The 19,477-nt window shown below is 38.7% G+C and overlaps 1 protein-coding gene across 4 annotated transcripts in view; it reads left to right on the forward strand.

The window, feature by feature from the left end:
• col12a1a (collagen, type XII, alpha 1a) overlaps positions 1 to 19,477 on the forward strand; it is a 53,644-nt gene that overhangs the window by 10,529 nt on the left and 23,638 nt on the right. For 2 of the 4 annotated variants that reach the window (XM_026934360.3, XM_053237312.1), the window contains exons 14-31: positions 4,926 to 5,195; positions 6,853 to 7,119; positions 7,519 to 7,711; positions 7,862 to 7,986; positions 9,838 to 9,987; positions 10,071 to 10,190; positions 10,325 to 10,489; positions 10,744 to 10,890; positions 11,377 to 11,519; positions 12,423 to 12,552; positions 13,623 to 13,768; positions 14,574 to 14,703; positions 14,806 to 14,942; positions 17,335 to 17,464; positions 18,014 to 18,153; positions 18,248 to 18,380; positions 18,549 to 18,569; positions 18,660 to 18,799. In XM_026934360.3, coding sequence (XP_026790161.3) covers positions 4,926 to 5,195; positions 6,853 to 7,119; positions 7,519 to 7,711; positions 7,862 to 7,986; positions 9,838 to 9,987; positions 10,071 to 10,190; positions 10,325 to 10,489; positions 10,744 to 10,890; positions 11,377 to 11,519; positions 12,423 to 12,552; positions 13,623 to 13,768; positions 14,574 to 14,703; positions 14,806 to 14,942; positions 17,335 to 17,464; positions 18,014 to 18,153; positions 18,248 to 18,380; positions 18,549 to 18,569; positions 18,660 to 18,799 — 2,687 coding nt within the window. The remainder of the gene's footprint in view (positions 1 to 4,925; positions 5,196 to 6,852; positions 7,120 to 7,518; positions 7,712 to 7,861; positions 7,987 to 9,837; positions 9,988 to 10,070; positions 10,191 to 10,324; positions 10,490 to 10,743; positions 10,891 to 11,376; positions 11,520 to 12,422; positions 12,553 to 13,622; positions 13,769 to 14,573; positions 14,704 to 14,805; positions 14,943 to 17,334; positions 17,465 to 18,013; positions 18,154 to 18,247; positions 18,381 to 18,548; positions 18,570 to 18,659; positions 18,800 to 19,477) is intronic. The other 2 variants (XM_053237313.1, XM_053237314.1) reach the window with 2 other exon arrangements.

Genomic DNA, 19,477 nt, shown 5'->3' on the forward strand with positions numbered 1-19,477 from the left:
TTCAGAAGCCATTAAAAATCTCAAAATTATACTCATGTCTCAAGACCACAGTATGATCATGGCCTCTTCTTCGTGTTGAGGACATATTCTTTCCATATATTGGTCTTGACCATAAGTCTAGGATATGGTCAAGTCAATGATGATAATACCTAAAATAAAAAATGTATGTTTTAACGTTTTAACATTTTTTTTTTTTTTTGGAAACCACAACATTTCTTCAGTGGAACAAAGAAGATATGTGCATATTTTGCCATCTTAGTTTCATACTCTTTAGTTTTAGTCTTGACCAGTAAACATATTGACAGTTTGTCTTACACATGTGCAGCTATTAGGAAATCTAGGTTGGAGGAAGTCCCATAAAGTGAGAATGTTCTTCTTGGAGGAACACATATTTTCATGTTCTTTTGTTTCTAGCTGTTGCAACAGCTTCTATAGGAAAGGCTGGTCTAATTTAGACACATTTGCTATTTCCCTTGTCTCTGTGAAACCTGATGTGTTTATTTGTGTTTGAGAAGTTGCAACTGAATGACTCAGACTGAAACAACAAATACTGAGTGATAGGGACATCTGTTTCTGCTATGCAGCAGCCCTCGATGGCATTAGGTTATGGTCAGGGTCAAGGAAGGTCTGGTATTGGTCATCTTATAACAACAGCTCCTCTGTTTGAGGCCACAGCATAATGTCAGCCCCTGATTTGTCATGTCTGACTCAGCTGAAATGATGGAGACACTCTGGCTGACTAAGGACTTCCCTGCAGCCCCCTGGGTTTCCCTCTAGTGGGATTTCACACAGACCTGCTTATGTTCTGCCGTGAATGTGGTGAAAGGACAAAAAGTGTGTAAATGTTGCTGGTGTTGGGTTACAGACAGATGTTCATGTAGTCAGTTTCTCATTAGGTGGTCTGGTCATAGCTGGAGAGGAGATGTACAACAGGGTAAAGAAACACAGATTCCACAGTGGAGTATATTTCCATGGTGGCAGGTAGTAGATTTCGTTAGAAAGTGTTGCACTGTCTTAATCAGGTTTGGTAGAGGGTGGTTACTACAGTGGTGAATTAAAGAAAATGTAATATAAATGCAATTTTTTGATAACGGGATGTATAAAACATTTTAACCACCTGTAAAGTTGCTAGCATAAGCTTTATCCCTGTGGGTCCTCTCGAGCTTCAGCACCCCCCAGATTTCAGATAAAAAGAAACATTTAGGCACATTTAAACATGTGTTAAATGTCACACGTTGGTAAAGACGACGTCTGTTAAAGTATAATAGTGGTGGTCTTCTCTACTACCCCTTCACACCTCTAACGATGCAATAAAGTGGGCGGAAGTTTTTTGTTTTCAGTGAGAGTTGGCCAAGTAGAATGAAGTCTTTGTTTTTGCCACAGGTGGCAAGTTGTTTTTGGTTCATTCTGACACTAGTAGACAGTGATGCACTGCATGGATGCCATTTATACACAAGCTTTTATTTTACTGGAATTGCATATTGGTGATTCTATGTGTTTTCGTCAGGCATAAGTTGCAGCCTGTGATTGCTTGTGTGTGAGAAATAAGCAATCGAGCATCTCTTTCACTATGGATGAATTTCATTGCACCAGGAAATCATGGCTCTGGTACTACACACCTAAACCCTCAAACAAAGTGTAGTTTAAAAAGTAACTGGCTTTGTGGTTGTAGAAGATCTGAAGCTTTAGCTTTCTGAAGATTTGAACCAGCTCCTTTGTAAGAAGTCTCAGAAATCCAAGAATTCTGTCAGAACCCTTTTTCCTCACCATGGAAAATAAACAAATGATGGTCACTATGACGATTTCACTTTTCTCCTTCTCCATCACTGCTGGTATTATGGAACGTTGTTTGAGACAGTCTTTGCTCCTTCAATCCTTGCTCAGTGCCTAGTATTTTCACCAGCTTCTCTACCAGAACACATTTCAGGAGTTACTTGTGGTGATGCAGTTTATGCTGAGTTGGTATTGGCCTCCCACACAGCCTGGGTCAGAAGATTCATTTCTCTCTGATGATAAATGATCTCTAGGCTAAGCCCCATTAGCTCTATATCACTGTAGCAAACACAGCGTTCTTTGTGTTAGATGCCATAAACTTCCTGGAACCCTCTGTAGGAGGCAAGAGACAGTCAGTACAATTAGGAAAAGCTCCTGAGAGAAGCCCTGGGCTGAGTGTGGTTGTGTGGAGAATTCCCCATGCTTAGGTTCCCTGTGGACAGCACACATCATTAGCTTGTTGTAGAGAGCCATTTGGCCCAACTGACTTCTGTTACAAATGAATACTGTTACTAGTTGGCAGTGGTTGAAAAGAGGGGGAAGAAAAGCCAAACCTGAATGCCTTTGGGCATGTACGATAATGTATTAAAATGTGAAAGAATTCCAAGGCATTTGGAAGTAGTTATTTAATAGAACTAAGCTTGCTCAATTGGCTGAATGACCTTGTTTCTCCTTGAAAGCAATTAAAAATTCATGGCTTGAGTTAAATATGTTTGTGTTTGCAGTTACTTTATAAACTACAGTTTAAACAATTTTTAGATTTTTATACAATATTTGTAGAAAAAAAATTAAATCTGAAAACCTTCAGCTTGTCCATCTAGGGGAAACTTTTATGGTTCTATTTAGAAAGCTAAAACTGACTCTGCCTATTAGAGAGGATTCCAGGTAGAAATTGTGTTGTGAAAACTTTTTTCTAAGATTGTATGTTATTATAGTTACCTGGTCAGTGCTTTTGTTGAGACTTTATTTTTCACACTTTACTCAATTTTTGGATTCACAGTAATTGGTTTGGCTATGCATGTTTATTATTATTTAAATTTAAAATGAACATTTAGGAATTATGTGTTAATTTAAGATGCCGTCATATGTAGACTTGGTAACAATAGACATAGTAACAGTATTTCCATTGATTCAGTTGTCTCCTCACACTCCATTTGTGTGGAAACTGGGCTGTGATGGTTCCAGCTTTTTGCCCTTGCCAGGTTTTGAGTCCTCAATCCAAGACCGTCTGGTTTTCACCCATATGATTAATTGCTGAGATGAGAAAAAAAGAGCCTGCGTAAGGAGAATATTTACCCCTCACTCACAGCCCTCTGCCTGGATTAAAATGGATGACCTTCTAAAAAATGTGAAAAAAACCCCGACATGAATTAGTATGTTCAGTAGTGTTTTGATTAGCACTGGTTATGCTGTTCTCCAAAATCTGGAAGTTTTGTGTACAATTAGTATGTTGTTATGGGAATCTGGGGTTCATCTGTGCTCATTTGAAATGCTGGATTTGTGGACTACACTAGCAGAATTTTCCAGCTGATCCAGATCTCTTGGCAGGCTCATGAACGCAATGGTTATTTGTGTGGTTTGTTTGGAGCTTAGGTCTTTTAGGAATAAGCCATGTAACAGAAAGGACCTGCTGTGTTGAATGCCATGCTGTGTTGTTACTGGTTCTCATAAATCATTGTGAGTAGAAGTCTTAAATGAGTCTGACGTGGTCTGCTTTTGCTGTTTGTGGGGGAAGATTGTGCTCAGTTAAAAGAGGAAACAAAAGGTCCAAGTGTTACTTCCAGCTGGTCACTGCAACTTCTCCAAAAGGAATCCTCTCATTGCTGATCATGCCCACAGCAGTGCCAACACCTGTGTTTCAGTCTGGCACTCAAAAACAGTTTAAGCTTTTGAAAATGGGTTAAATGGGTTAGTGTGGTGAATGATTGTGTTCTGCAGAATTTATCTTCATTTGCATGTTAACTAGGCTTTTACTTTGATTTCGAATGCTTCACTGCAAAGTTACTAAAATATCAGCGTGGTTCTAGTATGTGTAACCTCTTCACTGTTGTGCACTAGTGTTTTGTTATTTCTATATGTTATTGATGAAAAAGGACTATTATCTGTAGGAGTCATTATCATGTGCTCTGGTCCCTTTAGTACTCTGTTAATGTCAGAAATTTGCACTTGGATGGGAGACCTACCTTGGATCAAGACACACTGGCAGCTACGGTTGCCATAGCACATTATATTTGATGGGCCTTAAGAGCTGGGAGTTCGCCAACAGTGCTTTTTGGAATTCATTACTTCCCACACCAGGATTACATCTTGCAGTAAACCTAACCACCTAGTGAGCAAAATCAATTACACATCTCAAACTGAATAGCCACATGGTGAGGCTTTGCACCCACTAAGAGCAAAGCAGGAAACTGAATGTCTCAGTTTTATTATTTGAACCCTTAGGGTTCTTTCTTATGTTAATAATTTCACCGTACAGTAAGTATCACACATTCTCAGATGTAGGAACATCTAGTCTCTTGCCTGAGCTGTTAATTGAATCACCAAATGGCCAGCAAGCGAGTGTCAGTGTTAGCTGAGCAGAACTCAGTAGGTGGTTACGAAGGGTTGTAGGAGACAGGTAGCCACCCTGTGGTCAGAATGTTACACAGGACACCACATACTGCCAAATATACAATGGCAACCAGTCAACACTACCCTAAATCACTCCCCATTGATTTCTCTTTCTCCTCTTTCATTCCAGTGAGAAAGTGAGAAAAAGGTGTGTGTATGTGTGTGTGTGTCTGTGTTTCAATGTGAATTCAATTCATCTGAATTGAATTTCTTGTTAGAATGGAAAATAACACTGAGCATAGAATACTGAAAAACCTGGTGACAGACAGAGTGATTAGTTTTGCAGATTTTCTTGGGGTGTTATTTAATGTTATATTGTAAAAATGTCAAAAGGCTAAGCTGGACTGGTCTAGATTTAATGTTGTTTGTGGGTAGCTTCAGCATCACGTCATCACATGGCCATGATCTCTATGTGACATATGAAGTAAGCTGAATAAGAGCTTGTCCTCCTTTATACAAGATAAAGCCCTCTGTTGTACAGCTCTATTTCTGTATGTTCTACTGAACTATTTTTAATATTTTAATATGCTTCTCTTCCCCAGTCCTTGGCTCTCCTAAAGACTTGGTCACAAAGGATGTCACTGAGTCCAGCTTTGCTGTCTTCTGGACAGCAGCACCTGGCAACGTTCGCCATTACCGGGTCACCTGGAAATCCCTGTTCTCCGATGAGGCTGGGGAGAAGACGGTGCCTGGTGATGTCACCACCACCGTGCTTGAGGGGCTGACACCAGAGACGCGCTACAAGGTTTTTGTCTATGCCGCCTACGGCCTTGGAGAGGGAGAGCCACTGGTGGGAGAGGAAACCACAGATGGTAAGTCCATTCCCACCCGCATAATGCATCCAGCAGAGGAACAGCACACGTTTCCGCCAGCCCCTAGTCTGAGAGGGGCCCCTCATTCTTAACTTACCTCAGGACATGCAAAGAAACGATATTACATTATAGTGAATGGCTAGAATAGAGAATGCGCAACTTTGAATTCATTTCCTATTGCAGGCTGCAATATATTTTGAGACCTTGGATTTATATGTTTCTGTATGAACTTTGGGTATAAGTGAGTTAATGTTATAAACATGTTATGTTTGTGTTATGTCATTGACTCAATATATTTGAGGTTTACAAGTTTTAAACCAAAATGCTCATTAGACTTATACATAACATATAAAGCTAAAAAGTTGTATCTACTTTGACCTAATTGAGAGTCAAAACTTTATGGCTCAATATCATAAAATCATAAAATTGTCAGATCTTTATAAATCCAGGGTTCAGTTTGCTCCTTTGATGTCATCTTAATGTCCTCTCTAAGGATTGATTAGTATATGAATTAGGATTTTAAAAAGGACATAAAATACACAAAGATATATAAAATATCACTTGCCCATGACACCATTATAGCTGAGGAAAAAAATGTTCAGTTAGATATCTGAGTTAGAGATTCTGCACCATGGTGACATAGGACTGAGTGGAATACAGGAAACAAAGGATTTAAGATTTTTAAGAAACTTCAGTCTGGTCTTCCAGTGTGCTGTGGAAAAAGTGAGTGTGACTTATGATTCCCTTCACAAGTTCAAGAATAACGTCATTGTTGCTGGCACGGCTGCTTCTTCTGAATTGCCACTGACATACCCACTTTGGTAATTCATGTGCATGACCTTTTTGTTGTATGAATGTGTGACCGATTGATGTAATGGGTCATACCTGCTCCGTGGCACTAATGGGATGTAGAGCTTAGAAATGCACCATAGATGGACAGCACCTCTCTGGCTTACCTCACTTCTCAGGCCAAAATGAGGAAAGCATATAAAGGGAACACGAGCCTTATTTAAAGGAATGTAACTCATGATAACCACAGCCAAATTTTTAAATGGTGAAACTCATTTGTTTATTCATTTTAGCAAATCTGCCAGGCGATATTAAAGTCAAAACATGACTGACTGCACTTTGGGGGTTCTGTGTTTCATGTCCATGGTGAGCCTTTTCCATACTTTTATATCCAGCGTCTTTCCAGTAACATATTGTGTCTGTTTTGGTCAGTCCATGCTCTTAGAAACTTGGAAGTTGTATTTTCCACCCATAAAACTAACACTTTGGAAAAGCATTCAGTGTCTGAAAGTACTCTCTGAATCATTTAAAATCCTGACAATTCATTCGGCTTATTCCTGCACCAGAAACCTGGAGTCACTGTATGGAAAGAGAACATTGCGGGCAGACTGTGAATGCCCAGGTTTGGCTTGAAGCACGTCTTGATGCATCTGTTCTTTCTGGCTGGTCTTTTCAGCTGGGTGGCAAGCATTTTGGCAGATGTGTTTTCCAGGGAGTTTTTTCCTGTGCCTGAAGATGAAATCTGTCTTTGTTATATAAAAATGCTACCATATACCTGACTGAACATGAGAGTTATGGCTATAAAATTGTTTGGCACAGGTCATCACAGAATGTAATAATTATACATTGCTTTTGATTTCTCCTCCAGTCTCAGCTGCAGCCAGAGCCATAGTTGTAAGTGAGGAGACAGAGAAGAGCATGCGGGCAACTTGGCAGCCAGCGCCGGGCAACGTTGTTAATTACAGGGTGACGTACAAGGCTCATGATGGAGCCCGGGCAATGGTCACCAAAACCTCAGGTGGCACTACAACCGTTGTCCTGCGGCGCCTACAGCCCATTACCACCTATGAAATCATAGTAATTCCTGTCTACAAACATGGAGATGGAAAAGCAAGGCAAGGAACGGGAACCACATGTACGTTTGCCCATCATTAAACAGTGGGTTAAGTGGTTTTGCCATGTACCCATGTTGCTTGGAAATTTGGGAGTTGCAGTTATTATTGCTAGCTATCTATCTAGAACTCACAAACGAAAAGTCATTTAATATTACAGATACCAATGATTTATCTCTGTTTATAAATATAAATTCAGTGCATTTAAAACAATCTCTATTTTGCCTCACTGTAACATAATAGTTTTAAATGCAAGCTATCTGAATGATATAATAATTATATGACCTAATTGATAAGAGGTCTTTGAATGTAGAAATTAAGTTTATATCTGACATAAATATTAATGTTTAACTCTTTTCCCATTTCAGTCTGAAGAATTTTAATGTGTGGTTGACTCATTTTGCGTCCTGTCTTTGTTCCAGTGTCACCATTCAAATCTCCAAGAAATTTACAAACATCTGAGCCCACTAAGACCAGTTTCAGGGTGACATGGGACCCTGCACCTGGAGATGTAAAGGGCTATAAGGTGACTTTCCACCCTACTGGTGAAGAGGTAGACTTGGGAGAGCTTGTTGTTGGACCCTTTGACAACACAGTGGTGCTGGAAGAGCTAAGGTAAGTGCTTAAATCTCTCCACCTTTCCTCGTATCCTGGACATTGTTGTGTCTATGGATCATTTCATACTTTATTTGTTTTCTTGGTAAAAAGATAGTTAAGATATGTTGGCTTGAATGAAGGAAAAGATTTTTCTCCTTTCCTCTACAGAGCTGGCACCAAGTACACTGTGAGTGTGTTTGGTGTATTTGATGGTGGAGAGAGTATGCCCTTGGCTGGAGAAGAAAAGACCACTCTGTCTGATGAGCCTGCTCCTCCTCCACTTGGTGCTTCAGGTAATGTGACCTCCTGAGCCACCCAGATTAAACATAATCGCTGAGGGTTAGAGGCAGCAGAAAAGTAGATTTTAATTGTGCAGCATTTGCATATGGATATAAATATCACCAGGGTAACAACAAGCAATGGTGTGATAGCCTTATCTGTACACATTACGCAACATGTTTTGTCTGGAACTGTCATTCATTTAGGAAGACTGTCAGCACTTAGACAGATGAGCAAACATGCATACCTTTCCTCCTTACTAACTGTTTCACAAAAGAGTAAATTCAATGACTATTCCACATGGTGGCTTTTGGTTTATAAGCGGATATGACACAACCTTGCCTGCTCGGTTATCAGTCTAAACATGATCTAGTGTGTGTGTAAGAAGAAATCTGATGTGTTCAGTTGAAGGTTCTGAGCTCAGATTGATGACCTGAGTGTGGAATGCAGCTCCTAATTGGGAGCAGATCCAGTGACTGAGCTCTTGCACATTCTGGAGACAAAGGCAAGACTGAGGCATATACTTTGGAATCACACTTAGCTTGATATTTGTTACTATGAATGCCACAGAGGTTATGAATAGATAATAATAATGAACCTGTGTGAGGTGTGAGTCTAGAGGCAAGAGCAAGGAATGCATAAGTTAGAGGAAAGGCATACTTTACATTATGCTTCCTAAGCAATATAATCTGTAAAGACTTACATTCAGTCCTAGACATAGTATACAAGGAATTCACATCTTTTTTAGTGACAGACACCAGCCCAAAAGCACAGAATGTAAAAAAATAGGAGAAGGATAGTTTTGATATGCCTACCGGTGCTATACTTTGCTTAACAGATTATGTGGCATTTAAATTATGTGCTGTCAGAAGGAGATGAAAGCAGGCCATGTGTTTGCACATGCTAAAATTCCTGAGTAACCTTAAACCACTCAAGGGAGTCCATCTATACCTGGATTGCCCAAATGCCAACATCTCATTATTTAGTTCCGTGAGAGAAACGGTCTGTCAGCTCTTTCAGATAATGACATAATATATAACTTAAAATATATAACTTGTTGTTGACAGCCGTGTAATTATCATTGTGCATTTAAAAACAAAAAGAACAGGAGATACTGTGGACCATGTATTTGTACATTTAATGTGTCTTGCACTTGGGACTGCAGCACACATCTTTTGTTAACGGCAGGGACATCTGTTTTGTTTGATAGCCTTTGATTATTTTCTTTATTTACAACAGGAAAGCTCCAACACAGAATACAGAAAACATGACGTGTGCAAAATCTCAGGAAGCCTTTTAAAGCTTTTAAAAACACTTAAATATTAGTCCTCCCTCTCCCCTGGCTATGGCCTTTCGCCAAGATTATGAAAAAAAAAAAAGTTGTTGCATTGTGGTTTCAGTGTGAGCTTGTTTTGTTTTTGAGCTCCATGCAGCTGCGTTCTTCCTGAGCAGGGAAAGTCTCATGCCAGTGGAACAGCGTTCAGGTGTCGTTAAAGAAGTGGAAATGAGGTGCAGGTCCGGGAGCAAAAAGTAACTCCTGAAGATCACAGTTTTCTGCTGCTCATTATGGAATCTACAAAATCCCTTAATGTTGATCTTATAAGTAATTGTCAGTGTTATGTGTCATTGTTAAATAATGTATCAGATGCATTTATAATGTACAGAAAATATTATTAATAAACAACTATTTGTATTGCTGGTCTGGTGTCTTTTGGTGTCCGAATCCCCTTTGCTCTCTGTGTTTTTTCCTTGCTCATCACAACATTTTCTTTCTTGTAAGCGGCTTCTGAATTCAATTTAAATTATACCAATGACAGCATCTCTTTATATTTACCCTCTAATTTTTCTATCCTCTGCTTGGTCAGACGTAATGTGCAAAACAACTGCCCAGGCTGATATTGTCCTGCTGGTTGATGGCTCCTGGAGTATAGGACGTCTGAATTTCAAGACCATCAGGGCGTTCATTGCTCGCATGGTGGGCGTTTTTGACATCGGCCCAGACCGTGTCCAGATTGGTAAGGGCATCTTTTGTCAAGCTGCAGATTTGGATCTGTGTCCAGAGGCAGGTGTGGGAGATTCTGTTCATTTCTGTACACAGGTTTGGCCCAGTATAGTGGAGATCCAAAGACTGAGTGGCATCTGAATGCACATAAAACTAGAGACTCACTGCTGGAGGCTGTAGCCAACTTGCCTTACAAAGGAGGAAACACGATGACAGGTATTTATATACCTACATAATATTCCCAATTTTCATTTTATTTATTAATTTGACAGAGCTAAGAGATTATGAAAGCTTTGCATAGGCTTAGGTCTAACTACCTTATTATGACCAATATTTTGCCTTTTCTCCAGGTCTTGCTTTGAATTACATCCTGCAGAACAATTTCAAAGCTAACGTGGGCATGCGTCCAAACTCCCGTAAAATCGGAGTCCTCGTCACCGATGGCAAATCGCAGGATGACATTATTACCAACTCTCAAAATTTGCGTGACAATGGCATTGAGCTCTATGCTATTGGTGAGAAAACCTTTGCTTTTCTGCCTTTAAAACACAGCATTAAAGACATAATTACTTTTATTAAATTCATTAACTGAGTTTAAATTCAGGTTTGTGTATCTACCACCTTTAATAGATGTGCAAGCAACTGTGCAAGCCAGGTTTAGAATCATCTGTGTTTTATCTGAATATTCCATGTGGGCTTTAATTTGTGTATTAATTGGGTGCTGGTCTAGCAAAAGGACCTGATGTTCTTGATTCTCTTTGGTGTGTAGGTGTGAAGAATGCTGATGAGAATGAGTTGCGCTCCATCGCCTCTGATCCTGATGAAACCCACATGTACAATGTGCTGGATTTCTCCTTTCTTTTGGACATCGTTGATGACCTGACAAACAACCTGTGTTCAAGTGTCAAAGGCCCAGGTAGTGTAAAGGACATTTGTATTATGAGCATTGTATATAGAAAGCACTCTGGTGTATTAAGCTATGTTATGGCACAAGACTTATTTCTTTTGTAAAGTAAAATAGCCCTTGTGACTGAACAGATCATTCTGTGTGATTATGAAGAAATGGTGAAGGATATCTTGATATTCCATCCAGCTGTAGAAATAATAGAGGAAATAGGGCGAATCTGGGAGATTGTTACACATCCAAATTTCTCATAAGGATAGCTCATAGTCTCTTTCATGCTAGATATATTTGGCTTAAGCCTCATGGGAAACTGAGATATGATTTGATAATAGTGTACTTTATTTTAGTCTCTATCATTAATGAGTCAAAGCTATCAGACAAGTAGGAAAACATTTCCCTTATTGTATTTAAAAAAAGAGGTTGCTAGACAGTCCATTTCTATGTGTACACAGAGATTAAAGTGGTCAAATGTCAAAGTGTCTTCATTACCCCTTTCAGGAGGAGGACCAGCAGCACCCACTGACCTGGTGACCTCTGATGTGACCTACCACTCATTCCGTGCCACCTGGAATGGCCCTGAGGGCCCTGTTGAAAAGTACCGTGTTGAGTACTTTCCAGTCTCTGGAGGACAATCTCTACAGGTATCATATTCATCTCCACAGAAAGTCCACAGCTCAAAATAGTTTGTAAATCCACCTTACTGAGATGTTTGTACTATTGAGTGTTGAGTAAACCTGTCTACCTCAGAAAGAAAAGAAACCTGAGAGTTTTAAGAAACATTCTTTACCACAAAACAGTTTGTCTAGTCATGATTGGCATCAGTGCAAACAAAGGTATTTTGAATCCTGCAGACTCACACTGAGTTCACTCAATATCAGCTTTAAATGGAGTGAAATGAAGCTTGACCAAAGCCATTATGCAGACCAGTACACAAGTTTACAAGGGAGAGCTAGGAATTCCCAATTGTTTTATGTGTGTTGCTTGTTGGAGTAGTATTTACCTCCTCAAATGGGCAAGCCATATATGGCTGTTTTTCTACTTCTACTGCCAGATGAAATGAGAGTTTCTCTGAAGACCCTTTAAGTTTTCTTTATTTTATAAATAGTAATTGATTGTGATGCTATTAGTTTTATGATACTTAATCTCATTATACATAGTCATAAATGGCATGTGGAAGACTTTAGGGTCTCCACCTTCCACATTTGGGTTTATGTACAGAGCATTTGTTCTTTTTCAGAAAAAGGAAAATAGTCTACACCTGTCCACATTATTTGGCTCTTGTATATCCAACAGACAACTGGCCCTGGACTCTAAAATGCTACAAATTAAACCTTAAATTATTTCGCAGATCTTGCATAATGGTGTTGAAAATTTTGAATGCAGCAAGTGTATTTCCTGGTATATTTTCAATTGACTTCCAATTGATGTTAAATTGTAAGTAGTGGCCTTAAGTAGCGGTCTTTGGTTTGGACTCATGTCATATGCTTGTCTGGAGACTTTCCAGTAAAACTGTTTTTTCTCCTTTTTGTGTCCCCCTGTCTTAGTTGACTGTGGATGGCAATTTGAATACTGTGGAGCTGGAAGGTCTCGATCCATTGACCGAATACTCAGTGAATGTTTACTCTGTGGTTGGAGAAGAGAGCAGTGAGCCCCTGAGCGGCACAGAAACCACATGTAAGGGCCAACTTCAGTTCCACCACAAATGGCTTTTGAAAAGAATTGAGCCAAAGCCTCAGCCAAAGTTTTATTCTTATTTTTAAAAATGGATCTATGACAATTTGAATTCTGATTATTTAAATTTACTTAATCTCTTGTACTCTCGTGTTTATCCTTGTTGGGTTACTCTCTCAAATTGGAATTATTATTGAGGCTTTGGCTTAGATTCCCTATTTTTTTTAATATATATAAAATATGAACCACTGTTTGTTGCTATAGCAAATCCCTCACTTTTCATTCAGATTTTAGCAGTGCTACTTTTATTGTAGAGCCATGACTAAGAGACAGTTTACCCTTATATTTAAAATTCTCAAAAGCTCATTGTAATCCAATTATAGTCAGTTGTTTAAATCTGTAGCCAACAATTTTAACAATTTATTTATTTGAGTGATCTGATCATGCTGTCACAGGAATGACATATTTCCATTCAAATATGGATATAAACCATTTAAACTGTTTAGAAATTATAGTAATTTGTTTTTTCCATAAGGATTTGCTAGAGCAACTTTATATTTTTTAGATTAGTAAAATGTTATGAAAATCTATCCAGTGGAATGTGGGTGTTGCTTTTATGCTGGTTTTGTGTTATGCTTGATATTTTGAACTTTAGCCTAACCCTAACTATCATCATTTCCTTTACAGAACAATGAATGTTATCAATTATATACAGCATGATGCTGCATGGTACAGCAACGTGTCGTTGGTTTATTCCTGCCTTTAATGTTTGATTGCTGTTGTGTTTATATACCAATGTTCAGCCTATGCAGTAATGTTGCCATATCTGTGTGGTATTAATGTATGCAATGTTTGTCTGTCATCATCATTCATCAGCCATCATGTAAGTAAGTAAAATCCACTGCCATTCATCCATCATCCTCTCTGCCATCCATTCATTGTCCTCCATGTAACCATCATGCAACCCCAGTATGTGTGCCTTGGTCCATCTGTGCCGTCTGCCAGCATCAGGGTTTAGATAGACAAGGAAAAGGATCTAAAGAAAAAGAGAAAAGATGTGTTCCCCTCTGTAGTGCCCCTAAATTCTATAAGGAGATTGACCATCTACAAAGTTGGCTCCACCACCATGAAGGTGAAGTGGGAGAAAACCGAAGGAGCTACTGGCTACAAATTGCAATACTCAGCTATAAATGCCACTGGTCCCACCACCAAGAGAGAGGTATGATCTGTGCTTCAGATAATCTACCCCACTACAGCACAACAGTCAGACAGAGCTCCTAAATATGCTCTTTCTTTACATCAAACCCTAGCTAGTACTATTCACTAACTCATTGCATCAACAAAGCAGGAGAAAGGTTGTGTGTTTTCAGCTAGATTGAACAAAGTGAAATCTATGGTTCAAGTAGCTCTTCCAATCTGATTATTAGTTCTTAAAGACTTTGTCATCACAAAACTTTCAATGACTTCTGTGAAATAAACAATAAAGAAATAGAAACATTGTAGGCCATTATCAGTTTTAGAATGTATAGAAAACCACAAATCATTCTTGTCTCTTTGAGAGATACAGAAAGGCAATAAGCCAAGAAGCTGTCTATTACCTAATGAAGGTGGGAAATAAATCAGGTTTTAATGTTAGTGTTGGCCTATATCTAATACAGTTCCTGATACTGTCTAATTACATTTAAATATCCAAGGACCCACCCTATTCCTTTATACATAGACATACTTGTACCTGAAATTGATTTTTGTAAAATAAGTATTCCTGGAAGGCTATATTCTTGCAGGTTTTGATGTTTTCCCTGTTTTGAATCAATTCACAAATTAATTATACTTCACTATTTGAATCATAAGCCTTTCTTGGGTTAAATCTGATGTCCTTGGTTAGGGGGAACACTAAACACTGCAATCCACCAGGAATGCATTTTGTTACACCAGTTACTCTAACTGATTTTCCTGGATTATTCCCATAGCTGCTTGGTAGTAACCATCACTGCTTTCACTGTTGATGTGGTTAACTTTCACAGATGCGTGTGAAAGCCAAGATCACGGATGTCCAGCTGAAGAAGCTTCTTCCCAGCACAGCGTACACCGTCACACTCTTCGCCCTGAAAGGCGAAACGGCCAGCTCTCCTCTCACTGCTCAAGGGGTGACCCGTAGGTGGCGCTAGGGCATGCTAGCTCCAAGCAGGGATGCCTGGCATGGTCTTGAGATTCTCATTGCTTGTTTGTTTGTGTTTATCTTTTGCCCACTTGCAGTGCCGCTGCCTCCACCCGGCGAGCTGACTATAACAGATATAACTCACAGCAGCATGCTTCTGAACTGGGACGCTGCACCTGGGGTTGTACGCAAATACATAATTACTTACAAACCTGCGGATGCCGAGAGTAAAGAGGTGAGCTTACCGCCCATCACACTTGCACAGATATCTTATCATGATGCAAGGGTACAGAGACTTTTAGTAAATGCAGTTCCTCAGGAATCACTGATGCTCAATAACCCTTCTGGTCTACAAGAATAAGTCTCAAAGTTTCATAGCTTACTTAATATGATCCAAAGGTACTTCATAAGATACAAAGGTTAATGCTAGAGTTAGCAGCAGAAGTTAGAGTTAGTGCCTTTTGCTTACAATTTCATTTGTATAAAATTGAATGACCTTGCTTGTTCAAATTTGTAAAAAAAAAATGTTTCATGATATCAGGTACAGTTTGAGACACAAAGAGAAGTAGATAAAATGGAAGTGTAATAATTAATACCTAGCTATTATAAAAAAAGTGATGCTAGCAGTCTACATAAATAAATACCCTAAGCCTAACTGATGCTAAACACATACGACTAGCTAACATTACGCTTTAGTTTATTACAAAAGTTTATTATCTCACAAAACTATGAAATTGTGTAATTAAAACCAGTATATTGTGCTAAGCATTACATAGAATTGACGATAACGAACATAAAGGCTAATGGTGCTGTCATATGATCGAGTTTGAAATTTTATGTCATGCACTGCAGATAGACACTCCACTTTTTTTTTTTTAATTGCTGATGTTCTAATAAAAAGATGACCTACAATTAAATTCTAGTGTTTGGGAAGCAGCCTAGATTTCTCAATACATTATCCAACACGCTTTGTGGCCAAAGCCGTGCCATTGCACACACATTTGCTGCACCAGTGCGTCATCTGGAAATGTAGGCATTTGTTTGTGCACAACACCAGCCAGATGACCAAAAAAGGAGTTGCTCACTGATGAATATGAGTCACTTAACTTATTGTCCCAGCAAATATGTTATGGAAAATGATGGAAGCAGCTGCTGAGCGGCTTGGCTTTTGGGGCTGAAGGCAGGGACACAGAGGGTCAAACTTCTGCCAAAAAATAGAGACAGCAGATGAGGATGGAAGTCTGTGGATTTGTGATTGGCACGCAGCAACCTTGTCACACTCAGCCTGCTTTTTCATTTTTAGTTTTATTGCTAGACTTTTTTTTGTTATTCTGCCAGAGAAGCACTCTACATCCTGAGGCATAAATCAGAGCATGGTGCTGCTTGTTACTCTTAGTACTGGAATGAAAAGATGAAGTAAACACCCTCTTTCAGGCTGAAGTCCTGCAAAAAGTAGCAGAGTCTCTTACCTGATCGATGACACGCAGTTGGATTAAGAGCTCAGGATAAACAGGAACTGCGCCTTTCAAAGCAGAGAGGGTTCAGCTTTGGATTCATTTGTCTAAAATGTTCAAAGAAATGATCACTCCTAGTTTTCCAGGCACTCCCAGCCATTCTGACTTTCAAAAAGCCTTTATGTGCATTTATGATCACAGAAATGATCTTTCTCAATTAGTTAGACACCACTGTTAAAATCACAGGTTTTTGTGATGTAAAAAATGAACCCTAGATAAATCATGTCAGATCTTTTTTCCACATTTAATGTGATATAGCAACCAAAAAAATTCAAGTGAAAAACAAATAGAAAGATTTTAGGGAAAAACAGAAAAAAATTACAATAAGCTGGTTGCATAAATGTGCACACCCTTTTATAATGGGACATGTGACTTTGCTCACTGAAAATTAACCAGTCACGCTGTCATGTTCAAAATTAATTATCATACACCTGTTTTTGATTTAATAAAGATAAAGAAAGAATACAGAATAAAGATCAGCTGTTTCTGTAGGATTTTCTTGACTTGGTTTCGTCTGACTGCTGAAGCCATGGTCCTCAAACAGCAAAAACAAGGCTGGCTAAATCACCCCCAAATCATGTTGCAAAATGTATTATGGTCAATGTAGAACTCTTTGGGCATAATTCTAAAAGATATGTTTGGTGCAAAAACAATACAGCTTATCACCCAAAGAACACCATACCCACAGTGATGCATGGTGGTGGCAGCATCATGCTATGAGGCTGCTTCTCTTCAGCTGGAACTGGGACAAGATAGATTGAATCATGGATAGCTCCAAATACCAAAAAAACTTGCAGGTCTCCGTTAGACAGCTGAAGATGAAAAATTTCACCCCCCAGTACAATAATGACCCAAAGGCAAAATCCAAGTCAACAAAGAAATGGTTTCAGAAGAAGAAAATAAATGTTTGGGAATGTCAGTCAGAGCCCAGACCTGAAACCTACTATATCACATTCAACATCTAATTTATCTTTGTTTCACTTTTTACGTCAAAACCCTGCAATTTTAACCAGGTTGTGTAGACTTTATATATCCATTGTAAATTGAAAAGGATTTCTCATTTTATTAAGGTAATATTAACCCTAAAATTTCTGAAAATCCCTTTATATGCAGCTTGAAGTGGATGGAGATGTAACAACACAGAGCCTGGAAAATCTAAAGTCTCAAACTGAATATGACGTGGCTGTCACTCCAGTATATGATTCTGGAACTGGAAACCCAATGCTCAATCAGGCCACCACAGGTGAATGCCTAGTAATGTACTCTGGATTTTACAGTGCCATATTAAGACTGAAAAGGATTTCAAGTAAAAACTGCATTTTTTCCTTTTTTCCTTTGCTTATGTCAGAATGAAACACAAAACTGTAGATCAACACAGGTTTTCTTGTAAATATGCAAGTGATCCTATAAGTTATTAAATATGTGTTCATTTGCATATCACAGAATTGCTCTTTTAGACATATGGATGTAATGATTTTGAGGGGTTTATTGCAGTAAAACACTTAATTGTTAAATGTTCACATGATGCTTTATCAAAAATATATTGTTATTTTAAATATTGTTATTGTATGAAATTATTTAAATAACACTGAAAATAAGAAAGTATAAAATGTATAGCTGGAACGTAGCCAAAAATCTAAAACTTGTGAATTGGAAGGAAGACCAAAATATTTGCCTTTGGTGCTAATGATGATGGTAAATGACACCAAAGTGATTAAATCCGCTTGTATGGAATCATTTATTTCTCTTCTTATATGTGACCCGATTTTCTTCTTTGTCCTCAACTTTATAGATGCTGTACCAGCACCAAAGAATCTGAGGTTCTCTGAAGTGACACTAACTAGTTTTAAGGCTCACTGGGAGCATGGCGCCCCTGACGTAGCCCTCTACCGCATCGGCTGGTCGAAGTCAGGAGTGAACGACTACGTACATGTATGAACCTCAGATGAGAGAACTGAAGAATTGACATTGTGTATGTTGTTCAACATGTGACAAGTCACATTTAAAATATATTGCCTGCCTTTAGGATATTTTGAGTGCTGAGGAGACCACTCATCTCTTGGAAAACCTAGAACCAGACACACTGTATGATGTTTCGGTTACAGCAATCTACCCAGATGAATCAGAGAGTGAGGACCTCACTGGAAGCCAGCGCACATGTAAGAATTAAAAAAAAAAAAAATTATTTTATTTTCATTTCATTTATGTCATTATTTCAATATAAATGACAATTTCAGTTGTTATTCTTGTAAAAAATTATACACAAATATGACACCTTGTAAATTTTAACAAGCATTATTGTTTCCCCTTCTCTCTTCCTTCCTTAGTATCCAAGATAGTTACACCTGGTAAGTAGTTTGATCTTGCATACTATATATAAGCAAGACTATGATTATCATATGACATGCAGAAACAAATCTGTCTCATTGTCTCCACAGCTCCCAGTGGTCCCCCTCAGAACCTGCAGGTGTTTAATGCCACCATCACCTCCCTCACGGTGAAATGGGATCATGCCCCTGGCAAAGTCCAGAACTACAGGATCACATATGTGCCTACTGCAGGAGGCAGGTCGCAGTCGGTAAATCCCCTTTTAAATAATCTGATCATTTCCTTTTAGAATCATTTATGGCACGAGATCATGTATATTGGTTTGCAGCATTATTACCAGCACCATTATAACCTATAAACACAAGCATATACAAATAATAGAAAACAGTGTTTACTACTTAGAGCAGGCATAGTGGCTTTTACTCAAAATGATATATATGTATATGGCTTTTCTCATGGCTGATGATTGTAATACTGACCAGCATCTGTCATAAGGATTTTATCAGCTGTAGAGGGTTTAAAGCTTTGGATGGAATGCAGTGGCCTCACACAGTTTAACACTGTGGTAGGTAACATTGACAGCAGACAGTTTTGTTATTAAATCTCTTGAAGAATTGGAGAATGATTTAATGGTCTAGAGCTGCAGGTTCGTCATACCCCTCCTTATTGAAGCAGTTAGAGTTTTTAGGGGGGAGTAGTAGATGATGTGACTGCTGAGGAAAATGGTATAATTTTCCCTGTTCTTCTTAAAACTTTGCTGCTAAAGAAATTTAATCATTTAGATTTTCTATTAAGTTTGGATTCAGGTATTTTTAAGGTGAGAGGAAAGCAATTATTCTAAACTAGCAGTTAGTCAGTTGCAGTATTGAAATCATGAGCAAGAAAATTTTTTAAGCATTCCTGGAAATCGATCAGCAAAGAAGCAGTG

This window comes from Pangasianodon hypophthalmus, chromosome 10 (assembly GCF_027358585.1).
Source record: "Pangasianodon hypophthalmus isolate fPanHyp1 chromosome 10, fPanHyp1.pri, whole genome shotgun sequence".
NCBI lineage: Eukaryota > Metazoa > Chordata > Actinopteri > Siluriformes > Pangasiidae > Pangasianodon > Pangasianodon hypophthalmus.